At 43.6% G+C, this 19,800-nt stretch overlaps 2 protein-coding genes across 5 annotated transcripts; one reads left to right on the top strand and one right to left on the bottom strand.

Annotated features, from left to right (window-relative positions):
• Positions 1 to 1,654: 1,654 nt before the first annotated feature.
• On the bottom strand, positions 1,655 to 4,579 carry tssc4 (tumor suppressing subtransferable candidate 4). Of its 3 annotated transcripts, none has more exons than XM_082529910.1 (2): positions 4,422 to 4,579; positions 1,655 to 3,079 (listed from the first exon to the last, which is right to left on the bottom strand). In XM_082529910.1, exon 2 carries the CDS (start codon positions 3,051 to 3,053, stop codon positions 2,175 to 2,177), a length of 879 nt encoding a protein of 292 aa, XP_082386036.1. In that variant the 5' UTR covers positions 3,054 to 3,079; positions 4,422 to 4,579; the 3' UTR covers positions 1,655 to 2,174. The 3 variants fall into 3 exon arrangements, with proteins under 3 accessions (XP_082386036.1, XP_082386035.1, XP_082386037.1); XM_082529909.1 differs by lacking the exon at positions 4,422 to 4,579 and adding an exon at positions 4,253 to 4,415; XM_082529911.1 differs by lacking the exon at positions 4,422 to 4,579 and adding an exon at positions 4,154 to 4,258.
• Positions 4,580 to 7,321: 2,742 nt separating this feature from the next.
• Positions 7,322 to 19,134, top strand: shcbp1 (SHC SH2-domain binding protein 1). Of its 2 annotated transcripts, XM_082530887.1 has the most exons (13): positions 7,322 to 7,616; positions 8,183 to 8,389; positions 8,474 to 8,589; positions 10,598 to 10,806; positions 10,889 to 10,984; positions 11,064 to 11,294; positions 12,314 to 12,491; positions 12,946 to 13,066; positions 13,814 to 13,945; positions 16,400 to 16,518; positions 17,779 to 17,865; positions 18,089 to 18,227; positions 18,303 to 19,134. In XM_082530887.1, exons 1-13 carry the CDS (start codon positions 7,478 to 7,480, stop codon positions 18,632 to 18,634), a joined length of 2,106 nt encoding a protein of 701 aa, XP_082387013.1. In that variant the 5' UTR covers positions 7,322 to 7,477; the 3' UTR covers positions 18,635 to 19,134. The 2 variants fall into 2 exon arrangements, with proteins under 2 accessions (XP_082387013.1, XP_082387014.1); XM_082530888.1 differs by lacking the exon at positions 13,814 to 13,945.
• The last annotated feature ends 666 nt before the right edge of the window (positions 19,135 to 19,800 follow it).

Genomic DNA, 19,800 nt, shown 5'->3' on the forward strand with positions numbered 1-19,800 from the left:
GCTGCATGTCTTTGGACGGTGGGAGGAAGCCGGAGTACCCGGAGGGAACCCACGCAAACACAGGGAGAACATGCAAACTCCACACAGAAAGACCCCGGCCTGATGGTGGAATTGAACTCAGGACCTTCTTGCTGTGCGGCAACAGTGCTAACCACCGTGCCACCGTTATAAACATAAATATTATTATTGTTATTGTTTTAAACATTGTTACCTCCCCCCTAAAAAAGTCCAGGGAGGTAGCCAGTCAGGTCAGCTGTTAGCATTGATCAGGGCTGTTGTGAATTAGAGAACTAGCTAACACTGCTGAGAGGACCAGTCACTGGTTATGGCTAAAAAGGGCTGACATCACTTTGGCAGCTAAGGCAGTCAGCTAACCGCGAGACAATTACCATTTATTTGTATTTATTTTATGCAACTTCTTGCATTAAGTCATTTTAAAAGTCAGACATTTGGAGGTTAGTGGCTCCAGTCCAGCTCTACACACACACACACCTGGATACACCAAGGTCAGGCTCTGAGTGAGGCCTGTCACTATCATTATCACAATTATACTACACTATTATACTACTACTATATACTGGATCATAATAATGGATTGCATTTATATAGCAATTTTCAAGACCCTCAAAGCGCTTTACAATGCCAGTATTCATTCACTCTCACACTCACACACTGGTGGAGGCAGCTACAGTTGTAGCCACAGCTGGGGCAGACTGACAGAAGCTGCCATATCGCCCATCGGCCCCTCTGACCATCACCAGTAGGCGGGAGGTGAAGTGTCTCGCCCAAGGACACAACGACCAGGACAGAGAGAGCTGTCGTCCCACAGTTAACTTAAACATATTTATTTTTTTATTTGCACTCAAAATGAATCAATTTTCAGCAAAACCCAATAATTACAGTTCTGTGTTAAACAATTACAAAACTTTCAGATTCACACACACCACCACCAAACTCAGACATTAGAACAGTTGTTTCTACTACTCAAACTACATTTCTTATTTATATATTAATCAAACTAATTCTGATTTATATTTGACCAAAAATGCTTTATTATTAGGAAATAGAGAAAAGCATTTTTACTCACATAAGGCTGGATATTAAGACCTTTTAACCTCTCTGAGCTGTGTTGTGGAGGTGGCTAGTTGGAGGATTTCAATCTCTTTCTACTAATGCATAGCTTGGGAAACAAACAACAACGTGTGGGACTAATAAAGGTTATCTTATCTTATCTTATTGGAGAATTCATTAATGAAGCAGAACACGTGAAGTAGGCAGAATCTGGACTCATCGTTGAGAATAACTTTCCCCCACATGTTCAGGTTCAGTGGACATGTTGCTGATATTGTCACGATATTCATGTTCGATGTTGAAATACCTGCAGCCCACATGCACCCCATCGAGGCAGGAGAATGCCCGATGGTAACAGAATATGACTAAGTGCAAAGTATTAACTTGACCTTCAAAATCCCCAGATCGCAGTTCAGTCTAGTCTGCAGGAAGAATGAGTGATCCACGAGGGCCCTGCCTATAAAAAAATCTGGATTTACAGGATCTGTAACACAGGGGACTCTCAGAAGTCTCGCAGAGTCGGGTCTCCCTGGGTCAGAGCTGTTTCAGCAGCCGGAGGAGCCACACAATTTTAGACGAGTAGTTTACAACTTTACAACAGTTTTATTCCAGAAGATGGCAACAGTGTTAAATCAATGGTTAAAACTGACTTATCCAAACATTTGTAATTTGGATCCATTTCTTCAATTAAAAAAAGGACAGTTTATTCAGACTGGAAGATGTAGCAAATAATAAACCCTTCATTTTACTTAACATCTCTTTACATTTTGTGTACTGCCTGTCTCATTCATTAATGTGTTGGTGAAACTGGTGATGAAGGTGTGTTTATTTGTTTTTAATGGTAGTAATTACTATCACTGGGAAAACTTTCCATTTCTTATTTTCTCAAAAACCTTTGAATTCAACACTTTATCTCACAATACCAAATACAACAGGAACTAAAATTCGACAATAAGGAAACTGGAAGTATGAAGTGAAGCACTCTGGAACATCGCTGCTGGGTGAAGCAGAACAAACACAGGCATGCGGAGTAAGAGTACAGTTCACATATGACCGTACGATGAAACACTGAGCTGCTGACGGTGAGGACGTCACTGCCGTCATCAGTTGTCCTCACAGCCGGGACGCTTCCTGTAGTTTTTAGTCATCATATTCCTGAAGGAGGTGAACTGGCACCTGGACTCTTCTACCTTCTTTTCTTTTTGCACCTCTTTCTTTTCCTCTCCTTGACCCATAGCTCCACTCGTGTCCTTCTCTTCATCTTTTTGTCCTTTCTCAGTTTTGTCTAGATGTTCTTCTGTTTTCCTTCCTTCTGCCTCTTCGTCCTCCTCCTCCAGTAGGTGACTGAGATGCATTCCTGTCTCCTTTGCACTCACAAGAGAAAGCTGATCATTAGGTTGTTCCTTCGGCAGTTGCTTGGGTCTGAAGATCATCTTGTGCTGGAGGTCACAGGGGGAACTGCCTCTTGCCTCTTGCCCCAGGCTGGACAGGAACTGATAAGCCACCCTGCTATTTTCCTGATCGCTGCTCTCATTCACATCCTCCAGACTGTAATGTGTCCAGCGCTCAGGATGCACTAGGTAGTCTGGGACTAATCTCTTCTTTGGTGGTGTGGGACAGATGGATGACGGATGGCTTGTGTTTTGACTGTGAAGTGAGGATTCGTCTGCAACAGTGTTCTGATTTAGAGAGGAGAAAGTCTGCCTGCCAATACTGTCTAGGCAGTCAAAGATACTGTGGCTGCGGTCAGAGAAGGCTGAGGTACCTCCACTCAGACTGAATGAACTCTGAGATATGGGAATAGCTGCTGGTGCACACACATCATCATCATCATCATCATCATCACTGTGGTCTAGGTCTGGGTCAAATGGAGCTCTGCTGGGTTGTTGTTCAGGCTCAGATTCATCACTGGCTGACAGCTGGTCGCCATCGTCACTGTTTATCATATCACCGTGCTGTCTGACATGCTTCTGATCACACATCTTGACACCAACACTCTGACGAGAACCTGATGAGGGAGAAAGGAACAGAGCTGTGCTATAAATAACCATCATAAGGCCAACAAGGCTCAACTGTTGTTCCTCAAAGAACATTGCAAAATCAAAAAAAGCATTTCATGCTATTGTTTTGTAATTATATTTAAACTTGTTCTCTTGACGCTGCAGGGACTCCTGTTACAATGACAATAAGGATATACAGATTCTGGACGAGTCAAAACTGGATGCCAATACTTTGTGTTTTCCACAAACTCTCCAAGTTTTCAAACTGTTTCAATGTCTCTGAGCTTCTTTACTGGAATGCATCATTACAACGGTGGTAGAAAACCTACGATTGTACACTCGAGTCTGAAATCCAGCTGTGGCAGCCACAGCACACTACAAAAGAGGGGGTGAGAGGTGCACGACCGACTGAAGCACGTGACACAGGATGTGATGTCAAATTCAGCATGCAACACCCTCGACATGGCGATAATTATTAATAACAATATTTAAGTCATGCCACTAATACTGTAGAGTGAGCGTAGGCCATAATAATACACTGACCTTTATACTTAAGTGAGCACTCAAAGCGCTTTCTGCTGCAAGCCTCATTCAACCAATAACACACATTTCATGCAAGTGCTTCTGTTTACATTATAGAGGCTTCCTTCATACTGCCATCATTAGTATCATTCCCAGCTCTATCTGTCAATGAGCAGAGACACCACCCATCAATTAGTTTAAAAACAGGAATGTCTCAAAGAACTGGATGACCTCTAACTTTCTGCTTCCAAGTTCAGCTCAAACGGAGATTATTGTACTCGGCCCTAAAAATCTTGGGAATATCAAAGCTGATTCTTCCTCTGGAGGGCATTTCCTGCAGTAACACTGTGAGGAATCATGGAGTCATGTTTGACCAGGACATGTCTTTCTCGCCTTCAGTACTCAAGTTAAACATTGCAATCAGTGGCTGACAAAGTGACTGCTATACATCCTTCACTTATTCGGGTAAAGAGTGGCACTAACATAAATTCTTTTTAAAGAGAGATGCGGCCAAGAGGACAACAGAAACTGTAACCGTAACCGGTATAGCTCTGACTTACTTTATATAACCTTTTTGCAAACCCTGTTCTCCACAGCCTATCTAACAATAGAAGTAAATGTACTGCACGCTGGAAACACAAAGAAACATCGAAAATTACTTTGTGGCACAGCGCTGCGCGGATCTCCCGGGTTACTGATTCTGCGCAGTCCCGGCTCCTGTCCAGCCAGCTAGCACGCTAATGCTAAGTGCTGTTGCGCTGCAGAGCAGCGGTAAGAGAACTGCCGGGGATCATTCTCAAAAAACATTTCACCCTGTCAGTGGTTTACCTGACTGCTGGCGCTAACACCGACCCGGTAGTTTACAACGACGCGTAAACATCGACTTCCTCTACGCTTGCGTCTCAGAAGCTGCTGCCCCCAGCGGCCACAAACTGTGGCTGCAAAAGGATCAGACGAGCCTCCCGCGAAAAGTCTACACAGAAAAGGCGCGTTTCACTCGGGAAGCATCCTGACATATACTATGCACCGTTTTATGTTTGGAAGGAGAGTGCGGTGGCTGCCTTTTGTTGACACGGAGAAAGCTTATGATATATCGCGGAATGTTTTTAATAAAATTAAAGGAGATAGGCATTAATAGTTCAATGTTTGTTTGTTTTTATATTTTTTACATGATCGGTGAATACAAGTAAGAACAGCACAAAGTGTTTCAGGGATTTGTTTTGTTTTCTGAGAATGGTTTCTCCCAGGGAAGTATAGAGCGTCCACATTCTGATCTATCATTATTACTGATAAGTTTGAACATTTGGAGAATGGATTGGGCTTTTCTGATGATGGCATAATCTGGAAGATTGGTAAAATGTAATGTTTGCTTTTAAAAAGATAAAAGAAGAATTTAATAATAATGAGGATCATCCATGTCAAGAGATTTTAAAACTACGTTGGGGAAAGGAAAAAGGATGCAATCAAGTCATTTTGGCTGCACAGTAGACAAGATTACAGGGATTAATGTTAAGGGTCTGAACGGGATGATGGGAAGGGCCAAATGTACCACTGTCCAGTTGACTGTCTGTCCTTTGCCAATAATTTCAATAATTTTATACTCGTTTTGATACTGCAGATTTTAAAGAAAGGACAATGGACTGTGATGGCTGACGTAGCCCAGAGCACTACAATTCATCTGTCTGAGGAAATGGTTGGCAAATGTTTGTCTATGATTGAGCCATATAAAGCATTTTGAAAGCTTGTTAAGCACAGTTGAAGGGGAACTTAGGATCTTGATCAAACTGTTTTGGTTTGTATTAAATACTTGAATAGTTCCTAGAATACGGAAGACTAGTGTAATTAAGAAATAATTAAGAAATAATTAAGCCACTTCTCAACAGGCCGGGTTCCAAAGCCCTTAGTGAGTTTCGTCCAGTGGCCCTGACCCCTGTGCTTAATGTATGGAGCAAGTGGTTAATAAATAGCTCACCTCTTCAAAAGTGGATCAGTGGGAAAAAGTCACAAAGGGCACAGGAGGTGCAATGTTGTTGATTTGACTTCTGCCTTCAATGCAATGAGGAAATACATTTTACTTCAGCGAGTATTTAACGTGTGTGGGGGGGGGGGGGGGGGGGGGGGGGAATAATAACCTCATTTGTTGATTTATCTTTGCAAAAAAGAAGAGCTTGTCCCAAATGCACAGGCAAGAATGCACATCAAAAGAATCCATATAAAGAATCCTGCAATCCATGTTGCAGGAAAATGAACTTTTGTTTTCAAGAAGAGGCAGTATAACATTATTGTTCTTTACGAAATATGAGAGAACTGTTACATAATTTACAAAACAACAAATTGCAGCTGGACATAAAGATGTTTTGGACAAATTTCTAGTTCAGATGTTCTTTTTTGTTGAGTTAATAGAGAGAATATAGTTTATAATTTTATTATTATATATTATAAATATATGGCTTGATGTATACTCAATCATCCAGGAAAGGAAATCCCAAAGGGTTGATTCTGTGTGTCTGGATGGAGCATTTTCAGTGGGAAAAACGTTTCATCACTCATCCAAGTGACTTCAGTCTCAGCTGACTGCAGGTTTCCCTATAACCGTATCAACAGCACATTTACACATTGACTGAAACTACCACTGGCAAACAATAGGGTGTGAGGTCAGTCCTAGATATATATGTAGAAAGTTAGTATACCATTCACACTTCACTCCAGTTGGTGGAGGTACTGCACCAAAACGTTACTTGCTAACCGCCAATAAGAAGCCGAAGAAGTCCGCTCCAGTGTATATTAAAAACTCAGTGTTCAGTTCTTTTTTAATCAATTTAATCAAGGGACTCTGACACAGATAGTTGAGCATTGCTGAATTACTCTGAATTTATTTTTTTTAAAATGTGGCATTCGCAGAATCAGTTACAGATGTCATTCCCTCTTCACTCTTAAAAAATGGACAACCTATCTGTCTGGACCCTATAATGACATCAGTGTCCTCTTCATTAAAACAAAAATAATTGCAACATACAGTCTGTATCACCATATTTTCCAAAACAGAGGACACTTGACCCAGTTTTTAACATATTTAAACGATGCCTTCGTTTAAATATGTTAATTAAAAATGAAATTAAAAAATGGAATTAAATAATGGTACAGAAATAAGGCCTCATCTGTATAAGAAAAATACGACGGTACGAGGGAATTTTTTTTGCAGTTCGTCTGAAAAGCTGCAGTTGTGCTTTGGCATTTTTTAAACATCAATAGGCGCTGATGCACGCAGTCTGTCCCGTCTGTGAGCGCAGAACAACCACAAAGCTGCTGCTCAGGGATGAAGTCACACATACGAGTCCTCTGTGGGAAAATCCGGACATTTTCATTAGTCTCGAAAATCCCCCCGGTTTTTTGCTGTTTCACCATTACACTGACATTTCCCAGTGCTGATATGTAAAACCATTAAAATACAAAATCTTAAAATACAAAAATACAAAATCACCAGACCCGGCATGTGTGCAAAATTTCATGAGTTTTTGAGCATGTTTAGGCCCTCAAAAAGGCCCTTGTTTTTCCTGAATAATAATAATAAGAAGAAGAAACGGAGCAGACACAATAGGGCCTTCGCACTCTCAGTGCTCGGGCCCTAATAATAATAATAATAATAATAATAATAATTATTATTATTATTATTATTATAAGAATCATCAGGGCGGACGCTACTCGACACGTCTGCACTAGGGGGCGGACCATCCCGCAGCTGCCCTGTTGTGATTGGTTGAGACACTCCAAACCGGGATATTTTGAAAACAGGGTGGCTGCTGCTAGTTTTGTGACTGTTTTCCGAAGAGACGTTAGTGGCTTTCAGCCTAAACGTGCAGAAGAAAAGATTTTACAAGTTCTTTATGGAGCAGGATTCGCGGGATGCTGCGTGTCCGGGGAACGACGCCTCAGACGTGGTCGTGGTTAATCTGGACTTGGGTAACGGAGACACGGACAACGGCCCGGCCGGTAAAGGCTACGGCGGGGCGGATATAAATCGAGGTGAGGTCAGCAGCAGTGATCATCCACGTCCGCGTTGTAATCTTTTAAAACAGGAACCAGCTTGTAGGTTTCCTGCCGTGCATTTGACTGCTCTAGCACTGCTTAACTGACCCATGTGTGCTAATGACAGCGCATATGTGTTTGTAGCAGGCCTGTCACGTTAACGCTGTTAGCTTTCATGTTTCGCTCACGCGACGCGTCTACGCAGACGGTTCTGCAACAGTGATGCAGATAAACGTGCACACATCGTGCTGTAGGCTGAACCTTCAACACTACTGTGGCACTAAGCTATGCTTACATTTTGAATGGCTCTTTCAGCCCTCTGTGCAAATGTACCACATGCTAGTATACGCTCCAGCTGTTAGGTGTCGCAGATTAAGTGGTAACGCTCAAACAGATGTGTGGTAGACTTGCTTTTCAGGAGTCCCTACAAACCAGGAAATAAACGCTGAATATTTCATTTATGAGGTTAATTTAAACACAGTCCGTCAGTCTTATTGCTTTTGACCAGTAAAATAGTCCATGTGAACAAAGATTTTCCTCCATGGTGTTTCCGTCTTTAACAGCCTTGTTTAAAAACGAGGAGGAGAAGAAAGATGAAGATGGCAGTGATGACGACAGTGGAACATACTACTATAACACTGAAGCGTCGGGGACTGGGCTGCAGAGACGTGAGCCACCTTCGGGAGGAAGTTCAAGTCTTCCTGACACGTTCCAGACCAGCCACCTGTTGTTCTACGAGAGGTTCAAGGCCTACCAGGACTACATGCTCGGTAACCAACGTCTGCTAATATTAATAATCGTAACCCTGAGAAATTAGACTGCTGATCTCAGTCCTTGTGTTCTTGTGTGTGTAGGAGACTGTAAGCCTTCAGAGGTGAAGGACTTCACAGCAGACTACCTGGAGAAAACGGTGGAGCCATGTGACTGGTTGGCTCTCTGGTCTACTGATATCTTTGATGTTCTGGTGGAGGTAACGTAATGCTTTCATTAACCTGTGATCACACAGTCTAGTCATAACGACGCTGTAAGGACTGCTTTCCATCCCCCTCTGATGACACGTGTGAAAGCGGAGTCTGCAGGGTGATGGCTGTAGCTGTGTACTCCACTCTGCATCATGTTTAGCTGCGTGCAGCAGTGCAACAAGTGCAAACAAAAACCATCTCAGCTTTGTCAGCTTTATCAAACACCGATTGCATCTTGAACTTGTGACAGGAATGATGTTTGTGGCTCACACTGACTTGATGTCATTCATGACAGAATGTAGGCCAGCGAGTCCTTTACAGCAATTTAAATGCCTACAAACGATGCTGGCTGCCGTTCAGCTGTAGTGGTTGTAGGCTGTCAGTGCGCCGTCTACCTCAGCTGTCAAAATGTCTGTTGTCCACATCATTTACTCTGGAGGGAAGTGTAAGTGTGAAAGGAGTCGAGATGCGTGGATCAGTCACTTTTGGCTCATGACAGAGATGTTGAGGATATTCTGAACTTTTCTGTCACTAAGTCTTGCCTGTTTTATTTTTGTGCAGTCTCTGTTAGGAGAAAAGTTGCTTAAAGTGGATCCAACGTTGCCAGACTCTGACATTTAGTGAAAAAACTTTTATATTGTTTAAGAATGTAATCTAAGTGTTTATCAGAGGGAAAGTGTGATTTGTAGGACACTAGAGCCTGACATGCTGGCATGATGTTAGCTTATGACCAGCTGGTCTTTATCTGGCTTGTAGTCAGCTGTCCTGAGACAGAAGGGCCAGATGTGTAATCTGCTGTGACAATTTCAGGAATAAACAAGCATGTTCATACATTGTCAAAGGAGCTTGCAAAGAAAAGCGTCTGGACTTGTTTAAGTTACTTGAAGACGTTTCACCTCTCATCCGAGAAGCTTCTTCAGTTCTAAGGTCAAATGGTGGAGAGTCCCAGATATAAACCTAGTGGGAGTTTCCCCCCACAGAGGGACAAAGGACCCCTGATGATCCTCTAATCACATGAGCCACGGTGTGAAAGAGGGATTGGGTCACAATCAGCCAGGGTTTCGGGTGAGCTCATTGTGAAACCTGGCCCCACCCTATCATGTGATTTCCTGAGGTGAGATGGCCCTCACACCCACTCAGGGTGGGTCCTTGGTCCCTCTGTGGGGGGTCATTCCCACTAGGTTTATATCTGGGACTCTCCACCATTTGACCTTAGAACTGAAGAAGCTTCTCGGATGAGAGGTGAAACGTCTTCAAGTAACTTAAAGAAGTCCAGACGCTTTCCTTTGCAAGCTCCTGAGGCTACGATGACCTGGATGACTGAGAACCTTCACAGACACATGTTTATGCAAGTTTTTCTGTGTTGGAGCCCTGACTTCAGTTCAGGAGACAAGGCATGAGGTGAGGAGGAGGGGCAGAAGACAGAGGCCAGTGGTGAAGTCATGTAGGTTGAGAGTTAGGCATTTGTCATCTTTAAATTTAAAAAGTACGTATCTGGCGAGTCTCCAGTGACATACAGAGGTCCAACCTGAGCGCTGGATTCGAGGTGGCGGGCCAACATAGCCTGTGCTCCAACATTGCTCCTGTGAACTCTTAATGGATAAACGTTTTTAAGAACACATCAATTTGTTAGGAAATGTTATTGCACACTAATCAATGTATATTTATGAGTGCAGCAATCTTTTTTACTAAAAACATTACTTTCTCTACCTTTTTAAAATTTCTTTAGTTTTTCTGAAAGTGCTCAGTGGTTATTTTATAGTTTGGAAACACCACCCACAGTGCTATAGTGTTAGCTACACTATGTCACAACTATAGTGCACTGTAACGCTGTTGATGCCATCAGTGACTGTAGCTCACTGGAAAAGGACCAAAGAGGGGGCTGCACAGTGTCTGCTGCCTTTACAGAATGTAAATGCACATAATCAAAGGCGCAGCAAACAAACGTGCGTGCTAATGTAGAGCTTGGAGGACGTTGGTTTGTAATCCTTGGGTTGTGGCTGCTGGTGGTTTCAGGTGCGAGACGTGGAAGTGAAGGACCTGAAGGCACGTGTGAGGCTGGTGCTGCCTCTGCAGTGTGATACCAGAGGCGTTGAGCTCCATGAAGAGGCCATGACGTCTCTCCTGGAGGCCACTCAGCACAAAGTGCCCCTGCAGGAGCTGCAGGTGGTCTACGAGGAGTCTGGGGACATTGATCAGACTGCCCTTGCCCTTGAGCATGTAAGGTAGGACTTGGAGGCCACGGGGAGATTACATGTTGTTGTTTTGCCCTGACGTATATGTGACATCCTTTCCTTTCATCTGCAGGTTTTTCTATAAACACATCTGGAGGGAGTGGGATGAGGAAGAGGAGGATGATGACTTTGACTACTTTGTCCGCTGTGTGGAACCCCGGATACGACTGTGAGCACTCTAGGATGATCCTATATTAAGAAGTGTTGGTTTGTGCCCGTAGCCCTGACTAAAACATGTCTTATCGTAGCTACTACGACATGTTGGAGGACAGAGTCCCAGCAGGCCTGGTGGCAGAGTACCAGTCCTTACTGGAGAAGTGTTCCAAGTGCTTCCAGCAGTTCTCCGCGTTGCGCAGTGGCCTCAGTGCCGACTCGGACTCGGAGCTCGACAACGTGTCCATGGTAGAGGGCCTGAAGCTCTGTGACCAGCTGGAGAGCTTCAAACGCAAGCTGCGCATCATTGAGAACCCCCTGCTGAGGTAGTGTGCATCAGGGCTGGGCATCGTCACTGATTTCTAGAATCGATTCGATTCGATTTGAATCTGGGAAAATTGCCTCAGACAGTCAGAAATATTATAATTCAGATCAGTACATTTCCATATTTCTGTATCAATAAAAAGGAAACTGACACACGCAAGACTTTATCAAAGGTGTGAGCATCACAGCAGAGGCCTTTGTGTCAAAGTAGCTGAGCATAAAACACAGAAAAACATGAAGGTGGTTTTCCTGTTCTGGATTTTATAAAAACATTCTGCAGTACATCAAAAACGAAAGAAAACCATTAATCAACATATGAACGTTAGCTCTGACGTTACAGCGGTGTTATTAGAGATACGGCTAACAGGCATTTTGTATAATTTTAAAGAGTTTAAATTTGTTCAGTAAGTAAGTTATTATTAATCCTTTATTTATCCAGGTAAAAAATCTCATTGAGATTAAAAATCTCATTTCCAAGAGAGTAAAGGGGAAAAAAAACAGCGTCCGACAGGCTGTAAACAACGGTAGACTTGTGTGTAACAAGCAAGCGAATAATGCAAAAAAGGTTAAGAGGTGAAGCGTATTTTGGAGAGAGATCAAACTAACAGCGCAAAAAGGGCGTGAACACAAAGCGCCGACCCGCCGACGGATCAGAAACGGCGAGCTGTCCGCTTTCAGCCCCGACCGTGTCCGTGCTGTCGGGTGACAAAGTCACATCTCACTGATTCTGATCCGTCGGCGGGTCGGCGCTTTGTGTTCACGTCTCTGTGCAGAAGCCGTGTTCCTGCTCTCAGTTACTGTCTTAGCTGTTTGGTGGTTGTTGAAATTTTGAGGTTTAACCTGAGATTCTGGCATTTCGGGCAAAATAAATTTATATTAAAAAATCGATTCAGGATTTTAATGAATCGATTTCACATTATCCAAGCCAGAATCGATTTTAATCGATTATTAAAACCCTCGTGTGCATGTCCTTCATTGTTCCTTCTCACGCCCAGTGTTCTACACCCCTCCTCTCATGTAGATACGTGCTGGCCTATAAAGGAAATACGAGGCAGCAGTGTGTGCAGAGCAGAGGACCTCGAGCATCAGGCGCAAAGGTGGTTCATGTGGTTACTGCGTCCTGCAGCACCGTCCAGCTGCAGTCTCTGCTTAGTGCCAGACTCATTCCTCTATGCTCATCTGAAGACACTGAAATTCAGGTCAGTTGCACAGAAGCATAGCTGCGTGTCCAAAGATCACGTCAGCGAATACATTTGGAGTTTGGACCGGATTGTTTCTTCTTCTTTTCTACTCTACCTGAACTCAAAGCGCTTTTTACAACATGCCTCACACCCACAAGCACTTCTTTCTATCCTTTCTTTCCTTCTTTTTAACGTTCACACTCCGATTGATGCATCAGAGAACAACTTGGGGTTAGTACCTTGCTTAAAGGTATTTGGCATGCAGACTGGAGCAGACGGGGATTGAACCACCAACCTTCCAGTTAGCAGATGACATGCTCAAACCCCTGAGCTACAGCCACCCAAACCTTCACCTTAACCCCTCGCACTGACAGCATTCATGCTCTAATATACACCAAATTTTAATGTTGTTGTCTTGTAACCATAGTGAGGCGACTGTAAGCTGCTAATGGTGACTGTGTCATGTACGTAGTTCCACAGAGAGCCGGTATCAGCTGTGGATTCGTGCTATCAGGGCGACTTGGTGATTGTTCTCCCAGGAATGTACAGTGTCAGCAGCTCCATCTTCATACCAGACTCCATCACCATAGAAGGTAGGACACTCACGCCATGCTTGTGTAGAAGTGATGCTAATACATGGAAACCAAAGATGTCAATTCAGATGTTTTATGCATGATGTGCCGTTCCTCTTGAAGAGCCCTGTTTGTGTGTCCATCAAATTAAGAAGTACATGCAAGCTCGCCATGGTTGAAATGAAGGGGCCACTTTGTTTTACGCAAACGTTGGTTATAAGTTATTAACCTGGGAGCTTCACAGTGCACTTCATAGTTGTATGTACAGGTAGACTGATCTGTGATGGTCACATGCAGCTACACTTCAGGACCCCTCGAACATTGACACCATCAGCGGAGCTCCTGAGCTGCAGCTGAGCCCAAACGTTCGCAGGTTGATATATTACAAAAAAAGACAGCACATACGCTGGTGCTGTGATATCATATCACCTGTGATAGCACTCGTACATTAATACAAACATTATTATTGCTATAGCAACACCATTCAGGGAGACGAGATGGACATCAGTTATGAAGGTGCTGACGTGGAGCCGGGTGTAAATGCCTGCACCTGCTGACACGTCTGAGGGTGGATCGCACACATTTCCATCTTTGTCACATTTTCTTCATCCTGAATGCCGCGGTCTGTTTGCCAACTCAGCTGAGATCTCCTCTGATCGTGGTTACAGTTACATGCAGCCACCATTGAATGGAAAGTGTGTGAAATGCAGAGCCCCTTTGTGTGGTTTCAGGGGCTTCTTTAACTGTGTGTGTGTGTGTGTGTGTCAGGCTTTGGGTTTCCTGATGAAGTGGTGATTGAGAAGAAAAGCAAAGGTGACTCATTTGTGGAGTCTACAGGCGCTGATGTCAGACTCTCCAACATCAAGTTCATCCAGCATGATGCCATTGAAGGCATTCTGTGTGAGTATTACGTGCTCTGAGCTGCCATCACACTAACGCATTGTGTCATATTCAAACAGGCAGGGACGCAGGAGCTAACCTTTACTCTTTAAAAACCCAGCCGCAAACACTAAGACAAGTGCAGACGTAGGCTGATTACTTCATTTTGGGTGTTGTAGCTTTCCTGAACAAAGTGTCAGATCAGAAGAACAGTAAATGGTAAATGGCCTGTATTTGTATAGCGCTTTTCTAGTCCCTAAGGACCCCAAAGCGCTTCACACTACATTCAGTCATTCACACACTGGTGATGGCAGCTACATTGTAGCCACAGCCGCCCTGGGGCGCACTGACAGAGGCGAGGCTGCCGGACACTGGCGCCATCGGGCCCTCTGACCACCACCAGTAGGCAACGGGTGAAGTGTCTTGCCCAAGGACACAACGACCGGGACTGTCGGAGCCGGGGCTCGAACCGGCAACCATCCGATTACAAGACGAACGCCCAACTCTTGAGCCACGCCCAGTATTCTGTATAACTTTCAAACGCACACCTTAAACAGATAATTCTGAGGAAATGATATCTCGCTAATTTAGAAGATCATCATTTAGCCCGGAAAGCCAGTTTGCTGCGTTATAAAAAAAGCTCTCCTTAAAGCTACAACATCTGACTGATTTTCATGACTAATTGAAGAAAATATAAGCAGCCCTAGGTTTGTCTCTAGCACTGTAGCCAGGCTGACAAAAAGTCTGTACCACAGGCCTTCAGGCTGGCAGTAGTTAAACCGTTACTTCACTCAAGCCATCACCTGACCCGGCGGTCTTAGCTAATTACAGGCCAATCTCCAACCTTCCTTTATATCAAACATCCTTGAAAGAGTAGTTGTCAAACAGCTAACAGATCATCTGCAGAGGTTTATTTGAAGAGTTTCAGTCAGGTTTCAGAGCTCATCACAGCACAGAAACAGCTTTAGTGAAGGTTACAAATGATCTTCTTATGGCCTCTGACAGTGGACTCATCTCTGTGCTTGTCCTGCTAGACCTCAGTGCAGCGTTCGATACTGCCGTGTGTGTGTATATATATGTATAAAAGCTGCTGCTGGTAATCAGAAGTATAAGAATATTTTGTAGATATTTCTGTATATTTTTGAATTGTGGTGTTGGACGAAGAAGAAAATAATCCTATAAAAGTAACAACAACTTAAAACAAAAACTATCATTACTGTTTAATTTTAGCTTGTTAATTTTCACAAATACTGTAAAGGTGTTTAAAAATAAGCAACTTTTGATGTTTTCAGTTTAGTGAGGAAAAATCCAGTCTGTCTTCAGCTTGAACAAGTGTATTGAAATCTGGCTGAATGTCTAAGGTGGCTATTCAAAGTACAGCTAAGAGGTGATCATCAGTGACAGAGGATCTGGATTTGTTGAACTTCATCACTGAGAATGTGTGTTCACATACGTAGGTAGATCCTAAGTGGAGTAGAATTCTCTGGGCTTGTGTGGAAAGTCTTTGAGTGGAGAGTGAAACTCGGGCAGTGGGACTGACCTAAACTGCTCTGCCAGTAGTGTGTCAGACTAGGGAGAAGAAACTGTGTGCATTTCACTCTTGGCTGTGTTGAAGTCTTGAAATTGGCTTGAAAACTCACCATGCAATGCTTCCAACATGGATGAGTACCTGTGGAGGTGATCAGCTGGTGGTGTGGCTTCCTTGAGTGTTGGCACGTGAGTGAGAATATTGTCCCACATTTGGCTTAAGAGAAGCTGCAACTTTCTCTTGAAAGCCCTCACTGCTCTGTACGTTGCATGCACAAAAAGGCCCTTGCTTTGCAGTTTTCCCACACCGAGCCTCCTGACAGCTGTGTGGTAGCTTACGTTTTCCTCCAAAAGTTCAACAAACTGTCTGTGATTCAGTGCTCTGCTCTGATGAAGTCCAACATTTTTAGCTGTCAGACTTGGTCAACCATCTGTTCTCACACCTATCGCTTTGTCCCATTTCACGCCCAGCTTCTCCAAGCATGCATTTACCTTTGTGAAGAAATGACTCCCTGTCCCTTTCATTGACTGCATGGCTGCCAGCTCCTCCGTGATTTTGAAGTCTGCAGTGATCCCACGTAAAAAGACGAGTAGCTGGGCAGTGTCACGTACACCGCAGCTCTCATCCACAGCCTGGGAAAAGTAGTCAAAGTCAAACATGACCGAGGGGGCCAGGGGTAGCTGGCATCACCTGACGCTGTGCAGACAGAAGCAGATAATACGTCGAGGGTTTTCAAAATAAAAGCAACACAGTTGTATTGCATGCACAGCATAAACACTTGTTAATTTGTGCTTACAACATACCGTATGTGGCCCGTGTAAAATGCCCAGGTCTGTTTTAGGTCGTGTGGTCAGTTGGACTGGAGGTTGTGTTTATCTTAGGTGCATGGTGTTGTGTTGAGGTGTGTAGTAATGATGCCTTTCTTCTCGTTCCGGTTTGACTGCCAGGTGTGCGTCAGGGGACTCTGAATATGGAGAACTGTGTGCTACAGTGTGACACCACTGGAGTCATCGTGAGAACATCTGCCCGTCTCACCATGAACATGTGCGACCTGTATGGCTCCAAGGTGAGACCTGAACTCCACCCATCACATGGTTTTCTGGAAACAAAAGATATGGCCAGTTCCTCCATGCTGTGAAGTAGGGCTGCCACGATTAGTCGACTAGTCACGATTACGTCGACTATCAAAATCGTCGACGACTGATTTAATAGTCGACGCGTCGTTTGAAGCTTTGTAAGATCCCAAAAGACGCAGGAATAAGTAGCAGGATTTAAGAGTGTAATAACGGACTGAAACAGGAGATGGCAGCACTGCATGTACAAGGATGCCAGCTGCCGTTAAACCCCGAAGAAGAAGAAGAAGCTGTGTCCCAGAATTCATAGCGCAGCTCAGTTTCCAACAATGGCGGCAGCTAGTTAGTTTTAATATTACTCTTATTATTCTTTCTGGGTCACAAAATAAACGTTTAACATATTTTCAGGCGAGAATGTAGCTGTGTAAACCTCAAATATCTGCTCAGTTTATCAGGACACCACATATTTTCAAAAGCGCTCCGACGTTTTCGGAGACGTCTGTTACCCACTAGCTCGATAGCGAGCCGGGGGCTAGGCTAACTAGAGCCGTGAGAACACCGGACTCCCGGCAGATCGTTTGCAAACCCACCGCCGTCTTTCGCTACTCAGGTTAAACATGATATATGAGTCACTTAGATAACTTAAACATGTTATTGTTTGGCTTTTTTCAGTATTTTATTTGTTCCTGAGTAAATCAGTTTGTCTGAGATTAAAGTTACAGTTTTTACACAGCTGAATAAACGTCAAGCAGACAGCTGATTATCAGAAGTGTGAGATGCTCGAGAATTTACTCCGGTGTCCTGTTATATTTTAGATAGCAAGGAGTTTATTAAACTTTACCGAAACAATCTGCAGATTTCATTAAAATTTAATAAACTATCATCTTGTCTTTATTGTTAGTTAGCACAGACCTTAAACACTTAAAGCTGTAAGCTAGTGATAGTTATATAAGAGCAGATGCTGCTGGTGCAATAAGCTGTAGTTTTACGTCCAATGGATGATGCTCTAAGTAGTCGACTAATCGCAGAAATAATCGGTGACTAGTCGACTATCAAAATAATTATTTGTGGCGGCCCTACTGTGAAGTATGTGTTACACTGGAAACTATGCTGACCTGCCAGCTAATGACCTGACACAAGATCAGTAAAGCTTTGTGTAAAAAAACAAAACAACCCTATGTCCCAGTGTTCTTGTTGTGTGTGACGGTTCTCTGATCAGCTGACTGGTTATGCTGCTCCTTGTCTGTGTGCAGGGGGCAGGTGTGGAGATTTACCCCGGCAGCGTTTGCAGTCTTGTTGGTAACGGCATCCATCATTGTAAGGATGGGATCCTCATCAAGGTGAGATGGGATTCATCTTGCCAATATTCATATTTCTGCCAACTCCATCGTCCTGACTTTGTAAAGCTGTTATCACTGATGCTGTATTGTTAGTAGGCCTTTTACCCCCATTGTGGACACAGTAGTGCTTGTGCTTTGAGTGGCAGTGATGCAGTGGTTAGCACTGCTGCATTGCAACAAACAGGCTGCAGGTGTGATGCCCAGCATGTGCGTGTGCGTGTAGGACTTTGCTGATCAGATGGATGCAATGCCTTCCATCACCATGGAGAACAATGTGATCCACAACAATGAAGGCTATGGGGTGATTCTGGTGAAACCCAACAGTGGGGAAGAGCCCAGCATCCCTGTGGGCAGAAGTGAAGGTGGGTAAGGTGGTAATGTGAGGCAGCTTTGATAGCCCAGTGCACAATCTATAATCAGCTGCCCTTTCCTCGCAGAGCACCCTGATGCACACACACAAGAGGAAAAGCAGGGAGGATCTTTAGACCATCACTTGATCTCCACCTCATTTTCAACACCACCTGTCAGCACCACGTCCAGCAGCAGCCCCTCGCTACCTCTTTTGGCTGGGTCTGCTAAGAACAGCTCAGACGGTGATGCGGCTGCGTCTACAGGCAGGAAGTGGCAGTTTAGCCGTCAGCTAAGCAGGAACGTGGAGATGTCCAGCCAAGCTGTTGAGGATCTGAAAGACCACCAAATCTTTGTGTCCTTTCAAGGAAACCAGTTCAAGCGCAACGGCATGGGCGATTTTGGCACCTTCTGCTACTAACACTGTGACCTAACGTTACCCCTCGGCATTTCTGCCCAGTGTGTATGATGACACTAATCTTTTTGCCATAAAATAAATGTTGCAGGAATGTGTTGTTCTGATTCACGTGTGTGGAGCTGTGCACAGGCAGGTCTAAATATCAGCTCTGATGTTAACGTCCAGTGGCTGTGGATCAACCCTTCCTGTGGAATTTGCACAAATTCTTTTATCCGTTTTATTCCTCTGAGCTTTTTAAAAAAGAATTTAAATCCACGTTTGGTTTCTGTTTTATTCTGAGGTGGTGGCTTGCAGAGTGCTGAGGTTCACACAGATGCTTTTTAGAACAATGAGTTCAGATTTTTCAGACGTGTATGACAAAGTTAACAGTTTAGAAAAGTTTTATTTGCCATGTTCTGAAAACAGAATAAAAAATTAACTCTACAGTTTAATATTTAGAAAGAACCAAGTGTGGTTGATGATGCATTTTGTGAAATGGATGAATAAAATACATTTTAAAGTCATATTTCCATCCTCTTCTGTCTGGATGTGCACCTCACCTGGGACAAAGAACACATGTCGGACGGGTCTTTGCTGGCAAACTTGTGTGGCCGTCCTTGACCAGTTCTGTGCAATTCCATTAATGAAGAACAAAAACAAAACGTACAACTCCTTTTTAAATACCATGGTTTATGTAGTTAGGTCCTTATATATGTTTAGACACTGACAGGGGGGGGGGTTAACCTCTTTACTGAAACACTCCAAATATAGTTACATAATTATAGTTACATAACAGACATGTTTTTGAGTCTCAGCTTTCAGTGTATTCTTTCAGGATATGTTCTGTCATCAATGTCATAAAAGAGCTGGAGCTGATGTGAGGTGTGGTGCTTTCATGTGACAAATTTTGCTGTGAACAGGCAACAAGAGGTCAAAGTAGATCTCCATGCAGGTGAAACAAGCCATCTGTTATGTTGCGGGTAAGATTGACCCAGAACAGAAGTGATGTCACATGTCATCTGCATCACTACAGAAAACGGAAAAAAAATCAAAATTATAAAAGAAAATAGTAAAATAATCAATGCCAGTGTTTCTGACACTTTTAAATGAGTAAACATGCCCAGGGAACATAATTGGTGTTCCTTGAAACCAACATAACAGAGAAAGTCAGAGTGCTGGTGAACATCCAC

The sequence above is a fragment of the Aulonocara stuartgranti genome, assembly GCF_965226115.1.
Source record: "Aulonocara stuartgranti genome assembly, chromosome: 1".
In the NCBI taxonomy this organism is placed as follows: domain Eukaryota; kingdom Metazoa; phylum Chordata; class Actinopteri; order Cichliformes; family Cichlidae; genus Aulonocara; species Aulonocara stuartgranti.